This window comes from Platichthys flesus, chromosome 13 (genome assembly GCF_949316205.1).
Source record: "Platichthys flesus chromosome 13, fPlaFle2.1, whole genome shotgun sequence".
Classification (NCBI taxonomy): domain Eukaryota; kingdom Metazoa; phylum Chordata; class Actinopteri; order Pleuronectiformes; family Pleuronectidae; genus Platichthys; species Platichthys flesus.
In genome coordinates, this window is record NC_084957.1 from 5331563 (window position 1) to 5356071 (window position 24509).

At 42.9% G+C, this 24509-nt stretch overlaps 2 protein-coding genes across 4 annotated transcripts in view; one reads left to right on the forward strand and one right to left on the reverse strand.

Annotated features, from left to right (window-relative positions):
* The window catches only part of ramp1 (receptor activity modifying protein 1), a 39934-nt gene extending 20431 nt beyond the window's left edge, over positions 1 to 19503 (reverse strand). The window contains exon 1 of one of the 2 annotated variants that reach the window (XM_062403165.1): positions 18998 to 19503. In XM_062403165.1, coding sequence (XP_062259149.1) covers positions 18998 to 19055 — 58 coding nt within the window. In that variant the 5' untranslated portion in view covers positions 19056 to 19503. The remainder of the gene's footprint in view (positions 1 to 18997) is intronic. The other variant, XM_062403164.1, reaches the window with a different exon arrangement.
* A 2678-nt stretch (positions 19504 to 22181) lies between these two features.
* Positions 22182 to 24509, forward strand: part of map3k19 (mitogen-activated protein kinase kinase kinase 19) — a 14022-nt gene continuing 11694 nt past the window's right edge. The window contains exons 1-3 of one of the 2 annotated variants that reach the window (XM_062401883.1): positions 22182 to 22279; positions 23024 to 23265; positions 23692 to 23886. In XM_062401883.1, coding sequence (XP_062257867.1) covers positions 23104 to 23265; positions 23692 to 23886 — 357 coding nt within the window. In that variant the 5' untranslated portion in view covers positions 22182 to 22279; positions 23024 to 23103. Of the gene's footprint in view, positions 22280 to 22932; positions 23266 to 23691; positions 23887 to 24509 lie in introns of those variants that run through there. The other variant, XM_062401884.1, reaches the window with a different exon arrangement.

Here is a 24509-nt window from a genome sequence, read left to right on the forward strand (position 1 = left end):
GTCTACAGTCTGATTTAGGTGCAGGATGTATTCGCTATGAAAACAGTTCATGAGAAACAATCCAATAACACGAGGCTTGAATAAAAATAGATATGTTGACTGTGTTTTGTGTCAGAAGTTGTTATTGTCATTCATTTACAACACGTTGGTGGGCGGAGTCCCACAGAGAACACAAAGCAGCAGGGGTTGGCTGAGTAAGCAGGCTCCTCGATTGATGAAGCAGTTTTAAAATTTGAACTTGTTTCTGCAGAAGACAGACTGGTGACAATCTGTGAGTGAGACGCGTTCACAGCAACACAAAACTCCAGAGTGTTCAGGTGAGGGCTGGAGAAGCAGGGCCAGGATGTAGAGCTCAAAACGAGTCTCAAATCTTGACATTGTTGTCGGTAAATGTCATGATATTTGTTATTTTTGTTATTTTTTTTTCTGTCTTAATAAGAATCTCCTGCTGTGGTCTTGTGAATCACATCCTTTTATCTAATCACTCTGTAATTACACATGTTCGTACTACCATGTAATTAATGTATAACAACACTAGTTAAGGAATGTTAATGAACCCCTTTAATGTTAGCATATTGTCAAACTATTACAATAAACAATGCCAACATTGTCAACTGTGTACTCCCTAATTATAGAATGACTCATAGGCTCATTTTCAGTCTTTACAAGGGGGATGGCAGGAGAAACTCGTCTATGTGCTTCAGAGATAAGGACTAAGCTGTGGAGGTCTAGTGAGTATTTCTCTCAAAGTCCTCACGCAAAAAGTTTTTCACTTTTCAAAGTTGTCGCCTTCAAACCGAACTGACGAGTGACTCAAGTGACATAACGGACACAACATAAAGACAGTCCGATGGATTGTGTGCAGCTGGAACTACAAACCACATCTGGAAATACAAAAAACTATTTCTTTTCACGTATGGCACTTCTCAACAGAATTTAAAATCCAGCAACATGTCTGATTGTTCTCAGCTTGTGCTTCTTGCTCTAGAAATAAAGGTCACAGCTCTAGAAATAAGACCCAACATGCAAATAAACCCGAGAACTAAACAAAAGCAGGAAATGTGTCAAGATCCACTAAACTGCCTCGTGTATAACGCTTTCCCCTTGTCCATGGTCGGCAGCCGCTCTGCTGAGAGGCGGTGGTGTAGTGGCAGAAACTTGGACTATGGGCAGAGAAGGTCTCTGGTTCAACTCCACGGAGAGACAACAAAAACACGAACCTGGATTGATCTGTCCAAAAATCCAAGAGTCTCCCTTCCCTGTCTAGTGCCCCTGAGCAAGGCACCTTACTCCCCGAGCGCTGTACATGGTCGCTCACTGCTCTGTGTGTCCTGCACCAGATGGGTCAAAAGCAGTGGTTAAATTTCCCTACCTGCATGATAAATGCATCTTAATCTTAATCTCACAGACTCGGTGTCAGAGGAGTGACCGACCGTTGACTCATGGATGATATCGTATCTTTTAACATGATTCACACTTTGCAGCCTGCGACTCCTTCCGGGCTTTAAGTGACAACTAGCCAGCAGAGGCAGGCAGATGGTTTCTGTTAAAGGACTAATTAGCCGATCGGATCTGATGTTAGTAAATTAACCTGCACCTTGCTTTCCCTCTCTCTCTCTCTCTCATTTCTCACAGATGATTCAAAGAGAAATGAAATCTTCATCTCTGGCTTTTGATCAGAAGAAAATTCTGACCACTGTGAGCCTATCCCCCAACTTCACATCAAAACACCCACGTCCTGGACTTTTAAACACTTTAGGCACAAATCCTCTTAATTCATGAAGCTGTAGAGGAGAAGGAGAAAGAGAAGGAGACGTCTCTTCCCACCTCGCTGACAGCTCAGTTTAGATCCTCGGAAGTTACTCAGGTTTTAGGAATATTTCAGAAACCCACGCAACTCAACTTCCAGTACAACTTTAGTGCGAAAAGTTGGAGTCGTTGTGCCTCACAAGACTAAACAGCTTCATCACTTCCCAAATCACCAACCAGTACAGTACACTACAATACAGTACAGTACACTACAGTACACAACACTACACTACACTACACTACACAACAGAACACTACACTACACAACACTACACTACAGTACAGTACAGTACAGTGTAGCCTGATTACTTTAATGATTCTGCATATTTCCCCAGGTTAAGTGTTAATTAGTCTGAAGTAGTTTGACAAAGTTGACCTTTCTGAAAGACAGTCTCATAATCTCCTTATGTTTGTATATTTAAATTCATCTTTGCACCTTGAGTTGTGTTTTTCACATTGTTTAACCACCTCCTGTTTCATCTTGTGCTCACCATTGATTATCATTTCAGAGCAGTTCACTTCCTACAGATATACTGATCAACCCGTTATATGGATCAGAAAGAAAATGCTGTTTAAATCATTTGGTTACAGAGATCAGGTAATTTTGTCTTTTCATACATGTTTGGATTGTACAAAAGTTATTTCACCGGCTCCGTCAGTAACTCACTGCTCCTCCTGCATCTGCATGTGGGTCCTCAGCTAATTTCTAGACGTGACAGATATTTCTAAATATTGTTTCTTTATCAGATATGGATGGAGTAAAGTGAGTTATTCTTATTGCCTGTTGAGCAAACCGAGCATGTCTGATGAATTAGAGGACAGGAACGCCGGTAGCTGTGCCTCAGCTGCCGTCATTACACCCTATTACTGTTTAACCACCTGCGCTGTCACTCACACTGAAATACACACAAATGAATCTGTTGCTTGTGTCTGTCCTAATCAGATAAGACCCCTTTAATTACACAGAGACAGACAGGGAGTGATCAAAGTAAATAATGTCCCAGAGAAACCTCAAAATGAGAAGTTCCCTCTATGGCTCAGCTGCATTGAAGCCACCTACAACATACAGGGGACATTACTCGTTGCTTTATCAATGACACACTAACGTGAGATGACCACGAAGCTCAACGAGAACCCTCCCTCCCTTCAGAGGAGGTCTTAGTGTTATTATTAAAGCCCGGAGCGTGTGCCTCTTGAAAAGCATTGAATTCTAATAAAGCCCGGAGCTACTCCTACTTCAGAGGCAATATGAAGAAACACACGTACACACACAGCGAGGGCTTTGAAAAGCGTTTTAAATGCATTGCACCGCTTGTGAAGTGGTTTTGATTTGTATATTTCTTCTGCTTTCGTGATGCTGGATTTCGTTCCTGTTACTTCCTCACTTTACAATTTGATGTAAGCAGCTGATGCATTCAGTCTCTCTGTTCTCTGTCATGCTCAGCACCGAGGGAATGATAGCTAGCTAGAAGTTCACAGGGAAGTGCAAGGTCTGGAAATAGTTTGGTAACTGGAGGATGAAATTACTTTGAATGTAATATAAAGATTTATAATACAGTTATACAATAGTTAAACATTTAAATGAGCATATTGTCTAGTTAAAATGGTCGATATATTTTTGATATTGACCCTAAAGCTTGAATTATTCCTTTTAAAGTGGTGAGGCAGAGGGAGAATGTTCCCTCAGCTCAATAGAGGAAAATGATGGACTGTCTCTGTATAAGTGTGTGAGGCTGCATCACATCCCAGCTCCCGCTACTCGAAGGACAAAAAACGCTTCATTAAGCTCAGCAGAAATCTCGCTACACGGCGTTAAGACACAGGACGTGGAGCGAGGACCACGCACACGTCGCTCTCAACCTGACATGAAAGGAGGGGATATAGTAAGAGGAATTTATTCTTTATGTCCTATTGTGTATGAGGTGATGATAAGTAGATGATCCATAATTCATGAGAACAGGCAGAAGCCGTGGGGGGATACAGTAAGGCAAGATAATGATGTTAAAGATACATGTAGAACAATTCTTCTTCAGAATGAGTAAAAATACTTTACCTATGCTCTATATTTATTTGACTCGTGTACTTGAATTATCCAAAAGGTTTTCACCAATGTTTAAACCCAGAGAAAAACCCAATTTTCTCTGTTTTAACGTCCAGTGTTTCTTTCACACTACAAACTTTGCATTGGTTCAATGCCCACTTCCTCTGTTTGAGGGACGCATTATGCACACAGCTTTTTAAAAACACGTTTCTCACACTTCTTAATTGAAGGAAACAGTGACTCAAGTCATCTACTGTCTCCTCTCTGACAGACAGCTCACTTTTATTGCATTTTGCAAACAGACGGCCCTTTGCAAAGCCCATCACCCTCCCCCCGGACACCTATACATGCCTTCCCCCGCACACAAGCACGCAATGCTTTGAGACAATTACAGAATAGGTGGTGTGCGTGTGCCTTTGTGTGTGTGTGTGATACAACATCTATCTCCGTCAAGTTGCATCCCATCTATCAGCAGCTAATCATTATAGCAGACAGTGCTTTCAGAGCAGATAGAGGTCTGCCCTGGCCGGGTCTCTCTGGTAATAGCATACAATTATTGTGTCTGCGAGGGCACACAACAATGGGATGAGCTGCAGCATCACTGAAGCACGTTATCTGCAAAGACCAGAGGGAACAAGATAACAAGTGCCAACATGTGTTGTGATACGTAGCTCGTTTTTTCCGAGGCATAACAAAGACAGTCTTCTTCAATCGCCAATATTGTATTTGAGCATTTTACAAAACCTATATTTACATCCAGACAACTTTCTTTTACAAGGCAATTATACAATTACAAATTCAACTTGAAACAGTGTCTTTTACGCCATGTTTTTAATATAATTGAAATATTCTAGACGTCCATTGTTTTCCTCAACCCGGAGCCAAATTCACACTCTGCATCAGAGACTGCAGCTGTGGATTTGAGGCGTTTTGTGTTTTCTTTCTGTTGTTTTCTTTACATTTGAAGAAGGAGTCACCGGTTACTTCAAGTTAATTGGATTTAGGCTGGAACGCTGTTTTGCCCCTGAGACTCCTAAAGTGGTTTGTTGACCCAAACACTTCAACCACCACCATCTGCATAATGGTGTGCAGAGAATAACTGCATTTATAGTCCTTTAAAATGCTCATGTTGGCATTTACCTCAAAGTACTTATTTGATCACTGCTGTGCACAGCCGAACAAAACTGCCTTTATGTATGTCAACATAAAGGCAGTTTAAATTTATTTGTCATTAATCTCCTCTCAACACACTCCATGTGTTCAGGAGGCAACAGTTGAGTCAAAATCTGCTTCAAATCCGTGATAACCGCTTCAGTTTGGTGAAGCTGCAGGAAACTACAGCCGATAGAAATGAACAGACCATGAAAACACTGTCATTTAGGCCACACAGGGGATAAGCAGCGATAAACGGAGGGTCAGTTCAGGCGAAGCATTTCAGAAAGCATATAACAGGCACACAGGGACATGGTCTGTCAGCGAGTGAGGGCAGAATCATGAGAGTCGATCGAAGTCCTGATCCTCCAGAGCGATGACGTGGCTGAGAGCCGGTTCTGAACTGAGTGCACACAAACTCAGGGATCTGATCCCTGTGAGGTGGAACATCTCGAGTTACTGACCGAAAAAACAGCTTAACCTGATCATGTCTTAACCAAGTTAGGGTTTAAAGATTTGTAAATTGAAAGAAAGAGGCCTGCGTATAGTGCAGCATATACCTGGATATAAAGTGGGTGCATGTTTAGTGCGTGATAGAATCTGAGAGAGAGAGAGAGAGAGAGAAAGCGAGAGAGAGAGAGAGAGAGAGAGAGAGAGAGAGTGGGGTCATTACAGCCAACAGAGGAAAGTGGACACCAGCTGAGTCAATTAAGCTACACATAATGTCAGGGAGGCTTCAGCAAAGAAGTTAAAGGACATGTGATATACACACACACAACCACACACACACACACAGTCTCACACACACACACACACACACACACACATGCTTTGTTGGCTGTGATGATCGGCTGCACCCATGCAGTGTCAGAGGGGGTTTGATTAGAGGCGAGCTCAGGGGCCGGTGAAGCCACTGAGGTGAAGCAAACGGCCGTAGCCTTGTCAGGATAAGTTAGAGTGCAAGCGAGACATGGAAAAAAAAAAATAAATGAGCTTCCCGTCAACACAGGTCATTGTGTTTGTCTCCATGCAACGTCAAGACACCGTCACATGGTGTATAGTGGCTCTATTTCTGGTAACAGAAGCCTGCTCAGGACTTGTATTTGATTAATGTTCCTCCTGCTGTTTCAGTAGCTCAGGAATTGTCTGGGTTCCAGTCAGGGTAAATTCAGGTCACGGGCAGAGTCACAGTTAACCAGCCGTGAAAAGCGGCTGTCGGACTTTCATTCTCTCTGCTGGAGAGATGTTGAGTCTGGTGGAGCTTTGAGAGTCACTAGAAGCACATTAAGTTCCTCCAAGGGGGGGGGGGGGGTAGATGGGCTGTAGTGGGGCGAGCAGCTCTCCTCTGAGAGGCTCTGCGGTGTGTGTGTGTGTGTGTGTGTGTGTGTGCGTCTGTGGTTTATCATGGTTAGTGCTGCTGTTTGTCAGCTCTGAATATCTTGAGTACATCAAGGCAACACTTGCATTTACTCATTTGGCAAACGCTTTTATCCAAAGCATCTTAGGTACAGCTGGCACTCTAAATGCTTGTGTCTGTGTGTTGGTCCTGGGATCGACTGGTGACGTCCCTGCATGTCGCCCGATGTCACCTGGGATCGGCTGCAGCCCCTCAAAGGATAAACAGTATGAATAGTGGATGGAAGCTGGTTACAGCTGATGTTGCCTGTGGGCCAGTGTGAACATTTTGTTTAACGCCACTACAGAAGAACAGGTCCCATTCATATAACACACTTTGATCTTGTTGCGGCAGCCGAGCGTGAGAGACGCACTGAGAATATGGTTAACCAGTGTTCTGCCTTTCAGACTCGGTGCAGCAGCTGATATCAGAGTTGGGGTCTGTCGATGTAGATACTAGACCACAGTCGTGGGTAATATGTCAATCAGGGACGGGTCAGAGGATGCGAGGCTCAGAAAACATGTTTTACACACTTTTTATTTACACCATTTCCAGCTCACGTGGCAGCTCATCTCGACTGGCTCAATCTCCAGTTCATGTTAAGAGAACAACATTAATGTAATGGTAACAGGGCGAAGAGTCAAAGTGGAACCAGAACTTCCATTTTCTGACATTTGTTACTTATTTGTTGTTATTATTACTCATGTATGTTGTGCAGTTGATTCCATACGTCTAAGGATGGTTAAAAAAATTGTCCGATCCATTCATTGCAAATATTTGATAAGTAAAACTTAGTGCAAAACATGTAAAACACAGAAAACAAATGTCTTTTTTTAGTCCTTGTCCCATTTATTAATATGGAGGCAGGGTTTTTGAACTACGCTCCATCCGACCACAAGGGGGCGAAGCTTTGGCTTTACTTATGGGGAGCTGTCCAGATAACTACCTGGAGGATCCACAGCAGTCATGATAGCACCAACTCAGAGACACATCATCCTCATTTCTGGTAGAAATAAATAATTCACTTAGAAAAAAGTACCACAACGCCCCAAGGTCGCTGAGCATACATCCCCGTCTGTTTTCATCCTTTGGGATAATGCGGTTTGCTTTTGGCTCCGCTCTGAAGCACCAGGGATTATAGAGCTGAAATTTGCTGAGGGGAAACTGCCATGTTCAGTTCATGGTCTGATTAAAACAAAATTTGGTTGGCAGTGAGACTGGGGGGGGGGGGGGGGGGTCTGATGGTTGTCTCGTCCCTCGTCCCAGCACCGCCCGCGGCTGCTGAAACCAAACCACTCATCCACTCCTGTGCTGCAGTAGAGGACTTATTAAGTGGCCAAAGTACGAGTGGAACTACCGAGCTGCTGCTGCTGCTGCTGTGCGTATAAATCACTTCATTATTTTTATCCTGTTTCCACGTAACTCATGTGTTTGAATTCATTTCTCACATCATTTTAACTCGTCGTTAACACTTTGAAAACATAGAGTTTGATCCTAACTGCCAGTGCACACTGCAACATGTATCATTAATTATAGCTTTCTGTAATCAGGGTGATTTATTACCTTTTTAAATTATAAACACACACACACACACGCACACACACGCACAGAGAGGGGTTTAAACAAAAAGCTTGTGGTCTGATGTGTGTGTAAGCTTCCTGCTGTGCTCTGCAGTAAAGCCTACATCTATACATTATGCTGCCTGGAGAGGGACAAAGGGAACTCGCAAATGAAATCTCTCTTCTCCTGTTCTGCCCTTAAACCTAACAGAGGCATAAATCCACTTCCTTTTGTGTGCTTTGTCCAAGTATCTTGTTTAACACCGGAACCCCAGAGGACATTAAAGAGGTTCCGTCAGGTCACATTCCTGATAAAGGGCCTCAATATCAGTCTCTCTCTCTGAATTTAGATCATACAGTCTCTTGGATGATCATGATCCCCCCCCCCCCCCCCCACACACACTGATCATAATGACAGTTTAAAGTTGATTTCCAGATTAGTTTTTGTGTTTTCATAAGAGTGCCTTTTCTCAACAAATATTCCAAATCCTCAATGAGAACACAAACGCTGTTTGTTTTCTGCTCTCTCTCTCCTTCTCTTGTTATCCCATCAGAGGAATGATACAAAGCCAACTCTGCTGTCGTGCCAGCGGCACTTCTGAGCCATTGAAGAGCGCAGTCACTGCCACAAACAGCTGAGATTTCTGTCTGATTCACTTGACATCATCTGCGAACAGAAGGATGAGCGAGACGGAGACAAAGAGTCGGGTGTCTGCACGGCATTAACAAAGTCTAATTCAGGCTCGGCAGCCACACTGGCATACCGGCAAAAGCAGTATGATACTACTTGACTGGAAGTGAAGGGAGGCAGGAGGGGAGACAGACAGACAGCGAGAGATGGAGACAACAGGCGGGGGGTATTCATTTATTGGATAATGTTATTTCATTAAACACTGTGGTGTGTAGGGTGCATGAAAGAGGAGCGATAACACAGAGAGGTACATTATAAATTACCATGATGCTGTGTGGTGGCAGCAGAGGCCAGAACTCATCTACATAATGCATAATTGCACAAATAAGGACCTGTCATTTATAAACTGTCTCTGCTGTGAAACTAATTCAGCTGATGTCATACGCTGCTGTCCTATTCTCAGCCTGTCTTTGTCTGTCGTGAACCTCAGCGCCCTGGAACTCAATCCCCCTCTCTCCTCCGCCCGACTCACCTGCAAAGGGCCGAGCCTTCAAAGTTTCATCACGAGTTCAGGTTACATCCCTGAAATCAGTTCATACTGGGCTGACGGGCTTCCAATTACAAGCATGTCGAATGGTGGATTACATTTTGAAAGGAGTTGACTGACGGGGACTGATGAGGTATAAGAGATAAATATGGATGATCCGACTAAGCGAGCCTCTTAAGAGGAAACATGACTCCACCTGGTCTACTCCATTAACTGGGTGATGCTCTTTGTGAATACAGGAATACATCAGACGGAAGTGACTATTTTAAATCATTTTTTAGCTTACCTAAATCTAATGCAATCAAATAAAAAAAATGGTAGAAAATAGGAAAAACTAAAATAATCACCCTGTGGTTTGTTCTAGGATGTAGAAGATTTTCAAATATTCTTCCAAAACTATGTGTAGTGAGCTCACAGTGACCATGACCTTCTGATCAGGTCATTCTCCAACGGAAACTTGGCTCCAAGTTTGAAGATATTCCTTTGACTATAAAATGTGTCGCCTAGAAGAAGGTAGAATGTACCATTAAGTTGTATGCGTTCACTCCAGAGCAAAAAAGGACACAACGGTCCTGCAGCCTGAACACAGGCGGTTCGAGCATATCGAGGAGAAGCTCCACATTTGTTCAAGTCTCTTAAAACCACATGTAATGAAAACTGAAACCCAATTTTCCTATGTAATTATTCCTCTTGATCTAAAATCTGTGTTTTGGGCTCAGACAGAAAGTGAAAAAGAATTCTGCCTAGAATAGACTTGACTGTGTGTGTGTGTGTGTGTGTGTGTGTGTGTGTGTGTGTGTGTGTGTGTGTGTGTGTCTGTGTGTGTGTGTGTGTTGCATCTGATCACACCCACTCACATCTTTCCACTGACTTTCACAGCTAACACTGCATATTCTGCCTGAGCACAGCGTTGGGCCTTTCAAGCCGTCCGGCTCACTTCCTCAGGTCAGGGGCGGACATGTTACTGGAATGCACACCTTTGATTCCAGCACATGGTCTATGTGGTTTAAATTATTTAACAAAGTGAACCGCACAGGGCAGCAGAACTCGTATTCTGTAAGAGTGAAGTGTTAAATATTAAACTTTGGGTGAAGCAGTTGAAAACTTGACAGCAACATGTATCGTTCACAGCTTAGGTCCCAGTAAACCATTCAACCACACTGAACAGAACGAGTCAGACAAACCACTTTACTTTGGAGTTTAAATTATAGATTGCATTTTTATCATAGTACACTTTCTGTGGGTAAAAATAAAAATGATTAACTGCTGCTATCAGTTCTTAAAATGTAGAGTCAACCCCCCGACAGGCTTTAGACAAACACTGATGCAGGCAGGTGACCTGTGCATGATAATGCCTTAATGCAAATGTATGTATATATCCAGACCCAGACCTAAATGTGGTCGATGGGTATTCGCTGGAACTCATTTGCTCAAATGGAAAGCGTCTGCATATTGCCTGTGTTTAGATGAGCGTGAAAGTGCTGTATAGCTTCAGCTTAATGTGACATTTACTGTGCATTGTGTGCCTCCACTTAGACACTCAGCTGCGCACTCATGAATATATTTATGCACATATGGTCAAACAATGTGATGGTTCATGTGTGTGTGAGGAGCACTGAAATGTAATTGAAGATGTCCATTTTGTTTTTAAACTTTTATTTGAACAAGTAACGCATGTTTCCTGTCGGGCTTCCATGTTTATGTTAAGGTTAATGGGAAGTGGGAAGAGCCAGTTACACTTCCAGTACAAGGGGCTTGAGTCCAACTGGGATTCCACATACTTAAAAATATATGAAGCTTTATGGTACAATATGCTCTACTTGAGTGTAATTGTCCACCACTTCACTTATGGGGATTCAGCTTCAGTCAGGAAACAGCTGAGGCAGTGGGAAACGTAGGTTCACTTCTTATGAGGATTATTTTCTCAAGATTTAAGCACTAGAAAATATTAGGCAGGGTAGTCTATATTAATTCAATACACTTCCTGTCAAACTATGGTAATATCTCCTCACGTTCTGTGTGTGCACTGGAAAAACCTCTGACTTCACAGCCCTGGCCTTGTGTTTGGGAAAGTAAAGCTGGACCACCCGAACAGCACAACAATGTTTTAGCCGATCAGCAACAACTGTGTTTCTGCTAATGCACAGTACGGTGGGGGGGAGACAGTTCATAATAATCTTCACATTATGCCAGATTGTTTTACTGGTTGGATCTACAGCAGCTGCTTCATCCCATTAAAACCTACATGACTTCGCTTTAGAATTTCCCATCTAGCAAAACTCCTTGTTCCCCAGAATCCGTAACTCCACCCTCAAAGTTCACAGCATGGATCAGAACACTTCCTCTATAGTTATTAAAATATGACCGATACTCCTCAGGTAACTGCCTTCAGGTACAGTTAGTATGTGTCGATACACAACCTCAGCCTCTGATGACACTTGACATCAACTGAGCATCGGACATCTTGCTCAAGGGCACCGCTCAGGGCCGAGGGGGAGCATGTGTGACTCACTTGCTGCTTCACACGACTTTGTTCACACATACAGTGTCCTACGTGTGTACTAATTCCTCTGTGTTATTATGAATGCGAGTGAGTGAAAGACTCCCATTGTCGGGTGTTGTATGTCAGCATATGTGTGTGTGAGAGACTGGCATTCAATGTGTGTTCCACGACCGAGGTGCTGAAATACTTGTTAGCTCAATGGCGCCTGGATAATTGCAGATGGCGATTCACATATGTACAGTAAAATAACACACATAGACACACACACACACACACACACACCAGTATTTAACACACAATGTACACATGCACATTCACACATGCTTCACTAACTAGCGGTGCCCTCAACGCTGCTCATTAGCTGCTGAGGCGTGACAGTGAAAACTGGGTTACTGCTCTGCAAGTGCACACGCATGCACAAGCACAAACAAAAGACACACACCAGTCAGGACCAGCTATGAGACAGGTTAATGTGCAGAGAGAGGGAGGGAGGGAGGGAGGGAGGGAGAGAACAGCGAAGACATCCTCTCAAATTGGGATTAGTGAATATTGACTGATTGATGGTTTTATATGTGTTGATGAATTTGCTAAGAAGAAGAATATTTCCAGTCCTCCAGTGACTGGGTGAATTACTCATCACAAGCACTGAAGAGACAAACAAATTAAATAAAAGTGAACGAGGAAACGCTGATGGAGGGTCATTCATTCGAGCTCCGAGGTGTAATTCAAGCTGTAAAAGACGTTTTTCATTTGAAACCTTTCCAGCGGATCCAACATGAACTTCCTTCACTCAGCTGTTTGGAAATGTGACCTACGAGGGAGGATTTCCGGCGATAAATAGGCTGTGAAATCAGATCTGCGGCCGAGCCCAGTGCAGCTTCGCGGGTGCATAATGGAGCATTGGGAAATCGGAAGCTGCCGTCACAAAACAGAGCGGAGGAATTAAAGGTCACTAGTTCAAATCCCTGACCTCATGATCTGTTTGGAGACTGAATGGCAGCAGAAAACCCACGAGTCTGAAATGCCATATTTATTATTTATATCCTATAAAGCTGGGGGGAGATTGCACATGTAATTACACTTGAGAGCTACCTCTCCACACTGGGAGCTACCTTATGAAGTCTATATTTATATTTTACATCCTGTACGTACTGCATTGCATATACTACACACGGCACATATTTAGAATCTTATGTTACTTATGACTTCAAGAATGTCAATTAAACTCATTGTTATATTGACATAATACAAAAATCTACTTCTCCTACAAGTCTTATTATGTTTTATTTAATTTTCTTTTAGTCTTTTTTAAATTGATGAGTGCAAATATACTTTACAGTGACATGGTAATCTCTTTTATATCATCATTAAATCCGTATGGTTGTAGTGCTGTTAGCCCCAGTTAGGGGTGGAGGGTGTTATCTGGCACTGAAAACAATACTGAAGAAGCAGCAGTAGATGAACAATTTTTTTTGCATGTTATTAACAAAAAGGTTCTACAACAGAAAAACTAAAATATCCCTGGTAAATGCAAGAAAAAGCTAAATCATACTACTGAACGAAAACAAGCACAATTCCTCTAAATAATACAACACACACTTCAAAACCAGATTATTTACATAATCAGAATTCAAATCACAAATAAATGACCAAGTGTTTTAATGTATGGAGACAGGGCCTATCGTGAAAAAGGGGAAGAAAGCCCCTGAAGCCTTGGCTCGGAGAGGCGGTAGCTCAGCTGTGGTTTGAGCTACAACTATTTCTAATTACAGCTTTTTAGTAAAATCCGAGAGTAACTAGAAGGACGCACGTAGAGAGCACACCTGTTGCGTCAGATACATAAACCATGTGCCCAGAGAGGTTCTGCAATCTGCTCACATTGAGTGCAGGCAAAATACCCCAATCTCTGATATAGTTGAAAGAAATAATTGATACCACATGTAACGGAATAAAGATCGGCCCTGATGAGGATCTAGATAATTCATTGGGATCCGTATCACACTTCACCTGATCATGTTGCTCTACACATCAGAGATTTTTCTTGGATCCTTTGCTTTTCCTGGAGCTGCACCATTACTTTGAAGGTTCTTTCCAGACCAACATATCCTCCCACTGATCCTGAGGAAATCCGTCCAGAAGGTTTTTGCTGCTAACGAACCAAACGCACAAACACCAATGAAAACATGACCTCCTTCATTTTGTTTGCCTCTCAACTCTTAGACTAAAATACTTGGCGATACTTTGCCACCATAAGAATGACAATGGTTCACTACTTGTCTATTGGAGGTTACCATGCCTCCTGCGGTCCCAAACTGTCGCCCTTGAGCAGCTCATTGGTCACCAGCACCAAACTGTGTAAAAGACAAGTCCTGACTAAAAGACATACCCGTCTCTATTCGTCAGTCACTCCTCCCTCAGGTCACTGGTATCCATATTTTGACCAGTCTGGTTGGATAAATGTTTGGAGAAATCCCTTTCAGGCTATTTCTGGGTGGCTCTACGTGACTCATGTGCCATGAGCTCTCAGCGTCGTGGCCTCGGATCCCGAACACGACCGCTGTGACGTGTCATCGTGTTCTTTCAAATGAAGCAGAAATGCCATAAAAACAAGTCTTCAAAAGCAAAGTTCCAGCTTGATGCGCTGGTTGGATAAACCACAGCGACAGGCTCACTATGTCACTATTACGTAAGGTTAAATGTAATGTATGAGAGCAGCGGCCCAGATAAATGGGCTGTAAAATCGGCTGTTTCTCAGTGAGAGGGCTGATGTCTCGGATTTGGAGGAGGAGGAGGGTTTCTTCACGGTTTCATATTCAAGAAATGTGGTGAAATACACAGACACACACATATGGGTAGATTCTGTATAATTGACTCAGACTCAGATGTTAAATTTGGATTTGATTTGCTGGGTTGCGTTTGGTGTTTGTTTACAACAGCGTTATAACTGGAGCGCGTGTTGATATGACAGGCAAAGGCTCTCAATTCATCAATTCATAAATTCATTAACAAGAGACCAACTGAGGTTGACTCAGCTGCCATAACCAGGGCTTTCTACAAAGATATGAGCCGTTATGGAGCCAGTGGGAAAAATAACTTGCCAATTTGGGGGAGTCCAGGAGCATGAAGCAGCTGAAAAAGACCAAATCTAGTGGACCACTCTGCACTAAACAGTCAGAAATATGTTTTTTCTGACACAGAAATCGTGTTCTAGATCCAGATTATTATTTATTACTTACTAATTACTTATCTGGATCTGCACCAACATTCACAAAATCATTCATACATTTTTTTCCTTTAAGATCCCTGAATTATTCTGCAGGAAATCATGAAAATCTTCAAAAATGCCCATTTTTTTTAATTTTAGAAGAAAAGAAAAACATCTCATGACCCGCCCCCCTGATTCAGATCCACAGCAGAATGTTTCAAATCCCGAACCAGAAGACGGTGTTATTTCAATTGTGGAATCATGACTTTCATCACACAAGGTAACATCAGTTTTGGCGAGTGTGTAACAACAAGTGAGCTAAATGGATTTTGAACACACACAGACACACTCACAATGGGTGGTTTGTTAATTTCAAAAAGCAATTGCAACAAGAGAGAAGGTTGATGTCCCCCAGCGTTGCCAATGATCTACAACTAATTATGAAGAGTTGCTCCCAGCGAGCTCAGGCGCAGCCAGACGCTCACAGCGGCCCTGACATTCCTTCTCTCTCCACCACTGTGCACAGACTCAACACAGCCGCTCTGCAATAGTGCTTTTCCTTTGGGCGCACTAATCTCCCTGAAAGAGGATGAAATGGGATCTTTGAAGCAAAGTTAGAAATAATTCCTCCTTTGATGAGCACACAGGGATTGGACTGATTGTATTGCAGCAAACTTCACTGCAGGCTAAGATTTGAAAAGCCGAAGACCGAAGTCCAGTGTATAAGCACAACACTGGGGGAGAATCAGAATGAAGAGGAGGTGTGAAAAAGGAATCTTTCTATAGCAGATCAAAAAGCGCTTTGTCAAAGGGCACGGCTACTTTCATCAGCTGTCTTCTAATCGTTTCCTCCCTCTAATTAGCCAAAGTCCAGTATGTGTCACAGAGAATGGCCACCCACACACACACACACACACACACCACACACACACCACACATCTCATTATCTACACTCGTCGTCGGATTTATGGAGATTCTTAAAAAGCGTCTGTGTCCAAGCAGAGCAGAGCCAACGAGAGGAGGTAAGAAGAAACCAACGACTTCAATATTCTCTAGACAGATGAGAGTTTACTGGAGAAAACCTGAAAGACGTTAACATCACTCTCTCGGGCGGTGATGTCATAGAAACCTGAAATTTCTGCAGTTGGGGGGGGGGGGGGGGGGGTCAACAAGTCCTGGTGTCTCCCTCCCTCGGCTGCTCCCCTCCCACTCTCTTGTGTTCACACTTGTGCCTGCTGCTGCTGCAGGACGTCAGCCAACTGACCTCAGTATCTCCCTTGGATAAACAGTCACATCTGTTTGTGATGCAACAAACTCTTACCTGTTCCCGCAGCGTGTAACAGTTAAGATACAAACACCTAAATCAATGAATAGCCCCGGGATTTGCATAAACATGACACTTTGGGAAGTGCCTGTGCAAGATTGTTTGCATTTATGCAGTTTTGTTGGGTGACGCCAGCGATGCGGCTGCTGGAAAAACACTTCACTGTCACTGTGAGAAGTTTAGGAGGGGAAACCCAAAGTTCTGAGTGAACAAGCTCCACATTCCCACTTAATTACTTTACCACTACATATTTTATATTTAGATTTTTATATATATATATTTTTCTGCTGTTTTTATATATATACATTTTATATTTTATGTTACTATCCACTCCAACAGCACACGAACACTTTCCTACTGGACACTGACACAATCACATCATTGTGTATCTGTTCCTGTATCTGTAAATGTGTTCTACGTATGTGATTTATGTATGTATGTCACTGATGTGTTAAGTTTACAAGCTACTGGATGATCTGAATTTCACACAGGATTAATAAAGTTTCTATCTATCTATCTATCTATCTATCTATCTATCTATCTATCTATCTATCTATCTATCTATCTATCTATCTATCTATCTACCTTATTAGCTATCTATCTATCTATCTATCTATCTATCTATCTATCTATCTATCTATCTATCTATCTATCTATCTATCTATCTATCTATCTACCTTATTAGCTATCTATCTATCTACCTTATTATCTATCTACCTTATTATCTATCTATCTATCTATCTATCTATCTATCTATCTATCTATCTATCTATCTATCTATCTATCTATCTACATTTGTTGTTTGACTCTTGTGTCCAGTGAATCTCCTTAGTTAGTCAATATGTACCTGTTGTGTTTTTTTTGTGCTGCCCTCAATCAAAGCAGGTTCCATTTGAATCGCAGCTTCAGCAGGTTGAGGAATCTCTCTATGAAATTGTTCCTCTGTTGCGTTTGTTTGGCTGTAGCAGAGTAATGGATGAGCCTCGGTGTTCACGTGTAGTTCTGTTGTGTGGATGAGATACACCACTCGGCCTGACTGAATTCTGAAGTCTGGTACCCGCCTCGGTCGGGGATCACTTCATGGTCACGTGGACGGGAGGATTGATTAGAATGAGCATTAAAAACCAGACCTATAAAAGCATGTGAGTATTTTATAATGTCAGACATCAAAGAGTCTCAGATGATCCTTTAAATCGGGCAGATTTCAGAAAGCTTGGTTTGTTCCGGATGAAGCCGTCCGAACAAAGTTCATTAACTCGAGCTTTTCTTTTATTAACTTTTTTTCGTGGGTCTGGAGGAGAAGCTGATTTGAAAACCTGCCCACTTGTAAAACAAAACAACAGTCCACCCACTTCTGCTATTCAGGGACCGGGTGGACATGGTCTCCTGACCCATGATTCACTGCTTCAAACACTGTGATGTTTTCCCCCGAGCCATTCCTCAAAGAGTTCCTCTTATTGTCATCTCAATTTGAATAGTGAGCCGTCAGATGAAGGATGATGATGTCAGGGGAGGAGGGTGGACGTGTCTCTCTGTCATATCCCTCCTTATCCATGTGAAAGAGAGTCAAGGACTCCTCCATCCGTTCTGCTCACATTACCAAGATCAACTAAAAATGGCTTCTGTCTCAGCAAAATGATTCTGATGACTTCAACGGCAGAGATTATTTATATTTGTGTCAACTTTTTGCTCCACTGATTAAAGTATCCCTGTGAGAGTGGAAGGTCACATGCTTCACATAAGAAAATTATTCAGGGAGGAATAATTCTTTCGAAAAGAATCCAAAAAACACAGCAGCTGATCTTTTAAATGGGAATGTGGTGAAACAGTCAGGAGGTAACCTGTTGCTGCTGTGAGTCACATCTCTCTCGCTCTGTAAACACAGTGCGAGGAGGCAAAAGGGCAAAAGAGCAACGGAAGCTCCCTGAACATCTCCGGTGGGGAGCGTGTGTGCACATACTGCAGTGCCTTGTATTTCCAATGTGTACTTCAACTGGGCAGATGTGTATTAATCCCAGTTTTCACGAGTTCATATCAAGAGTAAGGATAAAAATAAAAGAAATAATAATTATAGTCCGAACTCCAAGATGTTAAATGCTTGGTTAGTGGATGGGGGTTTCGCATTACAGTTCATGTAAGGGTAAGCTATGTAATGGTCAGAGGTTGAGGAATGAAAATAAGTCACAGAATTTTTTCACTGAAGTGTTAAATTACAAGTTCTATCTATCTATCTATTTGGATAAAGCCGTTATACTGAACCAACCAGTTGCTTCTCAAACATTTTATGGTTGTAAACACACCCTCCCTGAAATCCACCACTTCCCAACTGAACTGCAAATCTGTATTTAAACACAGATTATTCTGTTTACACTTCACCACAACACTGATCCTGTTTTTAAATCAGGTTAGGTGGTCGATGCCATCAGGATAAACTCAGAGAGAATTGAATATTTCATGGGCCACTCCATATACAGTCATAAAAGTGCATGTAGATGTGTCTCTTCTGATCAAATCCAAGCACAAGACAGTCCACGAGACATTGTGACACTTCTTTTGTGAAGCTTCTCCTGCTGAAATACACACATTTGGGTTCCAAAAAATATGAGTATTTTCCTTTCTTTGACTCTGCATGTGGAGCAGAGTCTCTGAACTGGCTGTAATCTGCCTTATTGAGCCTCAGTGAACACAATCTAGGCTACATCCAAACCCCTAAACTCCAAACCGAGCCTGCAGGTTGCATCTATTTTCCTTCTTAGGATGTTTTCCTGAGGCAACCGTCACGCATCTTAAAGCCTCTTCACCAATGCAGCCACAGTGTGTCAGGACTCACCTACAACGAACCACAGAAGCGTGTGTTTGCACAGAGCTGTCCCGGTCTGCGGTCCCATCCTGTCAGAAAGCTCCGCTGAGCGAAGTTTGGGAGAGGGGTGAGAAGGGGGAGAGCAACTTGGTGGAGCTCAAAGTGTGGGAGGCGTCACCATAAGCGAGGGCAGGTGAAGAAATCCACCTAATGCCAGTTGTCCCGTCAAAGAGCCCCAAGGCTTCTGCTCCTGCACCGTGCGTAAAGCTGCTCGACGTTGCGCATCAAGACTCGTCCTTACTCCTGCTGCTCCTCAGGAAGTCAGGAGCATGTTGGATGGTTCAGCTGCATCCATCTGTCTGAGGAGGCGTCCTTAGGTCGGGAGAAATACGGAGCGCGTTTGGCGAGGTTGTTGGCATGTGCGCTGTGGCTGTGCGCAACGGGAGGCGCTAGACTGGGACCATGAGTGAAAGAGAGAGAGAGGGAGAGAGCGAGAGAGAGAGAGAGTGGGGGTGTACACACGCTGCTTCTCTCTCTGAGGAGGACACGACTGTGGGTGAGCGGAGGACACACCGGACAGACCCGGGTGTAGCAGGGTGAGGGTGATGTCATGAGGGAGGAAGTGGTACTTTTCCACTGGTTCATCGGATATACACCAGTGACCAAAACAGCAAACTTCAAACTGCAAATTCAGTTTATACATAGTTCTACATAACTGTGGTGTTACAAAGGAGGGGGCAGGACAGAAATACTCTGAACCTAACTCGAGGATGGAGAGCTCGGTGCTTGTGCGTAAAAGCCGTGGTGCCAAGCTGCGGTGTGGATATGAAGACAGGTGCAGCGTGGACACACAGGGTGGACATTCACAACTGTACGACACCTCCATCTAGTGGTGGTGTAGAGTTCGTTCAGCTGAGTCGAATAACGATCTTTAAAATAGACTATTTAATGAGGGATTTATATCTTTACATATGACGATGGATTAGACGAATGATTCAATAACTTTTTCCAATTAGTCACTTCCCCCGAACGGAGAAAAAAAAGAGGAAACTTTATAGTGTCATTTTTCACGAATATGAATATTAAGATGACTTAATTTTCAAAGATCGGAGCAGCTGGAAACATATAAGTTTGTTGTGTCTTTTGAATTGTATAAAAAAGTGTCTCTCTGTGGCTGCAGTTTTTAGTTTGAACCCAGTGAGAATCGACACATTCATTTATATCAAAAGGTCCAAAGATGACTCATCTACGTGGGATGGGGGGGGGGGGGGGGGGGGGGGGGGAGTGTGAGCTGAACCTTTGCTGTTTCATGCTCTTCACTCACAGAAATGAACTTTGTGTATCACCGTGTTACATCGGAGAAACAGAGGAAGCTCAGAGACCAAAGAAAGAAGAAAAAACACCTCAGGAAATGAAATGCCATTTCTCATTTGACAAACACACATTTTGTCAAATGGGAGATGACGGAGGCATGTAACTGATATGAGATCTGATGACAAGTGGTCACATTCAGGAAGTTCTTGAATAACAGGTGTGAACATGAGCGTAGAGCTGCCCACTTGTGATGGGATCTGTCAGGATGGATGTTAGTCCCAGATCTGAACAGAGCCTGAGGCGTCACCACAAAGAGGCAGTCACTCAACAGCAGCTGGATGACCTCAGCCACAGGGCCAGTGGACTTCTGCAGCTTCACTCTCTGATACCTCAGGTACAACAGCTCCCAGTGAGGAAGAGCTGGGTCTCCAACATCTGGATGCTATAGATACTCAGTAGTTTATTGTGAATCATCCTCACTTTGAATCTTTTCTGACATTTGTTCTATGAGTACATTTTTCACTCAATCATCACATTCACCTATGGAAAGGAATGTAAATGGTGACCAGACCTTTATAAAGAACTTTTCCAGTCTTATCGACCACTCGAAGCACTTTACAGTTCAAGAGACATCACCCATTCACACACACGTTCATACACACACGGCTTCTCTACACAGTGCTGCTCACACACTAGCACAGCTAACTGGGGTAAAGGGCTCTGTATTTACCCAAGGACACTTTAGAATGCATCAAACCACAGAACTGGTTAATGGTCAACCCTTCCTGAGACACAGCCCCCTTGTGTTTGTGTCCTAGTGTCTGTTTTCAATAACAATCATGCCAGCGATTGCTGCTACCTGATACCTCAAAAATGAAATTTAAAATAAAGTAAAAACCCTCTTGTCTGCCTCAGATCAATAAATGACCTGTTCCATTCTCGTTGCTAATCAACTGTGACCTCTTGAGCCTATAAGAGCTTTCATCGCCATCTAGTGGAAGAAAGGAGAAAAATTAGGAATGCTTTGACTCACTTCAAAACACAACTTTTCTTTTAGTTCAAGAAGAGTTCACATTTTTGGGTTGTTAAAAAAAATTCTTTAATTTGATGATTGAAACCAGATGATGAATTATTGCACTGAAGAAATGGTGTATGGTTAATGTGAACATCGAGAGATTTGAGTGTATCATGGGAATTTCTTTCTATAATTTATTTGTTGGGAGGGAAATAAAAGATGATAAGAAAACTTTATACAATGTTTTTTAATGCTCGCAATCCTAATACACATCTGACCTACAATATTTGTATTCCCCGCATTATAAACATCTGACCTCTGTAAGTTTACAGGTTATTAGACTGAGTGGTTTCAAGGAGACATGTCCTTATTTAGAGATCCACTCATGAAAGTGGATGAAACTCTGAGGATGGGGGGATAATTGCAGGAGGCTGAAGACAGTAAAGAGGAGGGAGTAAAGAAGATTTTATTATCTCTCTTGAACAGAAGGTAGAAGGAATAAAGACAGTGTGAAAATCAAACCACAACCAATTCTAGGCTGAAAGTCTGACTCACAACTCAAACCACAAGGGGATGGGAACCACCCTCTGTTCTGGCAAAACCATGAAAAAGCTCCTTGTTTGATCACGTTTACTACAAAGTGCAAAAAAACACAACAGAAGCAGAAATGTTGAGTTCTCCCCACAGCTGATCTAGGAGAGATATTGGGGGAATAAACCATTTGCATTCAACTTTGTCTCAATGCGTCAGGCAGCAGGCTACTGGCATTTAAAAAACCAGTGCTCGCCTGGCCGACCGTCTGTCTGTCTCCACAGCAACCCACAGTAAACTTACAGCAGGAGGTGAGCAGCAACACGGACAAGTGGAGTGGAAGCACTGGAGAGAGGAGAGTCTGCCGGAGAAGGATCAACGGCTTTATGGAGTATAGCTGATCGAGGAATGTGAAGAAGAAGAGAGACGAAGAGTGAAATGAGTTCTCCACAGTGAGTACAGCTGCAGTACAGATCCTGATTAATGGTTGTTTGAGCTTTAAAGCTGTGAGAGCCATGAGTGAGGAGGAAACATGTCAACACTCTCCAGACGGTTTAATTCAGTCTTCTTAAACACACTTTCCTTGTGAAGTTATGATATTGATTTGGACATGTTGATGTATTAGATACTTAAATGCTCTGTTTGTGTTAGTCAAATATTAAACAAGCACACACACACAAAAACCACACGCACACACTCACACACACACAGCTGTTTGTACTTGGACACTCATTGATATAATACACTCCCCTTGCCTCTTACCTTAACCTTAATCATACAAAATAAATGACTAACCCTAAAACTGAGTGTTAACCCCCACACAGCCCATCGAAAAAGAGTGCTCGCTTCCCAGAAATATCCTCACACACACACATACACACACACACGCACACACACACACACACACACACACACAACCAGAGAGAGTACACGTGGCTCCGGCAAACATGGAAACATTGAATAGATAAAGGTGTGTGTTATCTAATTAAGTGACAGTAGTCGCTGTCACAGCCTCTGTGCTGGCTCTGTTGGGACCACTGGCTCATCAGAGAGTTACATCAGCGATAACATCACAGTGATGATCACACAAACACACAGACGACTGCGGAAACTGAGCCGAGACACATCGCTGCTGTGTTTGAGATCATTTGATTCTTTCTTTCCTCTCATTTCTAATAATTCCTTCTTTTCCTCAGCCCTGGGTCTGACAGGAAACCAGTGAACTGTGGAGAGAAGCGAGAGGACAGGGAGGAGGCGGCTTGGTGTCGATGAGAGCATGGAGCAACGGGAGATGAATGAAGATGTTTGGGTGCTGAGCCTTGAAGAAGAGGAGGACGAGCAGGAGGAGCAGGAGGAGCAGGAGGTCTCGGACACTGAGGATGAAGAGGAGCAAGGCTGCACTCCACTTATCACAGCCTGTAGTAAAGGCTGGACTGAGGTATGATGTATGTGTGTGTGTGTGTGTGTGTGTGTGTGTGTGAGTTGGCTTAGTGATGTGTTACCTGGGTTTTCCATCTGTTCTCTTGCAGCTGTGAAACTTAGCAGATCTGACATCAGTTCATAGCTCTTTGTAAGATTCCTACAGGTGAGACACTGGGAGGTTTTGGTTACAGAAGCATGAGCGGCCACGTGACCTGTATTTTTCCTTTCAATAACAATAAGACATGTTGACTTACATAATGTTACAGGAACTGATTTCTCATGGGAGCCATGTTGGAACCAAACACTTCTTACTGGCAACACAGGGGAGACACTCCCCCTTCGAGGGGATGTCGTCACTAAATCACAGAAGATGTAAAGTGGAATTTTACAACTAAAAAGTATAATCTTCTAAAACTGAATATGTTCTTATTAATGTGTGGAGGTGGTGCAGCGGTTGATGAGGACAGGGGCCGATGTGACCCTGTGTAACCGCAGCCAGGAGACAGCGCTCCACGTCCTCCCTGCTGAGCTCCAGGGGAAAGTGCTGGGGTGGATGACGAGGCCCCATCTGCCCCCCCAGGCCCGGCTGCTGCAGGCCTCCTGGCAGGGAGACATGCACACCTTACAGCAGCTGCTGGTGAGGCTCACACACACACACACACACACACACAGACACACACATACACACAGAGACACACTCCCACCTGGGTACTCGGGGGGTTTCCCAGATGAGCAAATGCAACAGAGGGCAACAACAGTCTCCTGTTTGGAAAACACATCTGGGTCTTCTGTTTGTGTTTGTGATAATATGTATTTATATTAGATTTATTATTCATAGTTCAGCCATTACATTGATGGACAGATAGCTCATCTACCAGCTTAATTATAATGAATATGACCATGTAAACCAGAAAAGCTAATATAATAATCAATTTTATTAGTATTGTTGTTGTTATTATTATTATTATGAGTTCACACAACATAAATACAAACACATATGGCTCATATGAAAAACACAGCCAAGACAAATATAACTTAAAATACAAAATCATCAATCCAGATCATGTATTAGTTTTATAGATAAAACTGAGGAGTTGGTTTGACACAACCAGACGGGACAGTTGATTCCTGCATCACAGTGGGTCCAGGTTAAACAGGCTCTCCAGTGCTATTGTGTCCTTGTGTTAGAAAAGCGATGTGATGATGAGTGTCAGGTTTCTAGAAACACAATGAGTCAAATTATCCATCATTATATGAATG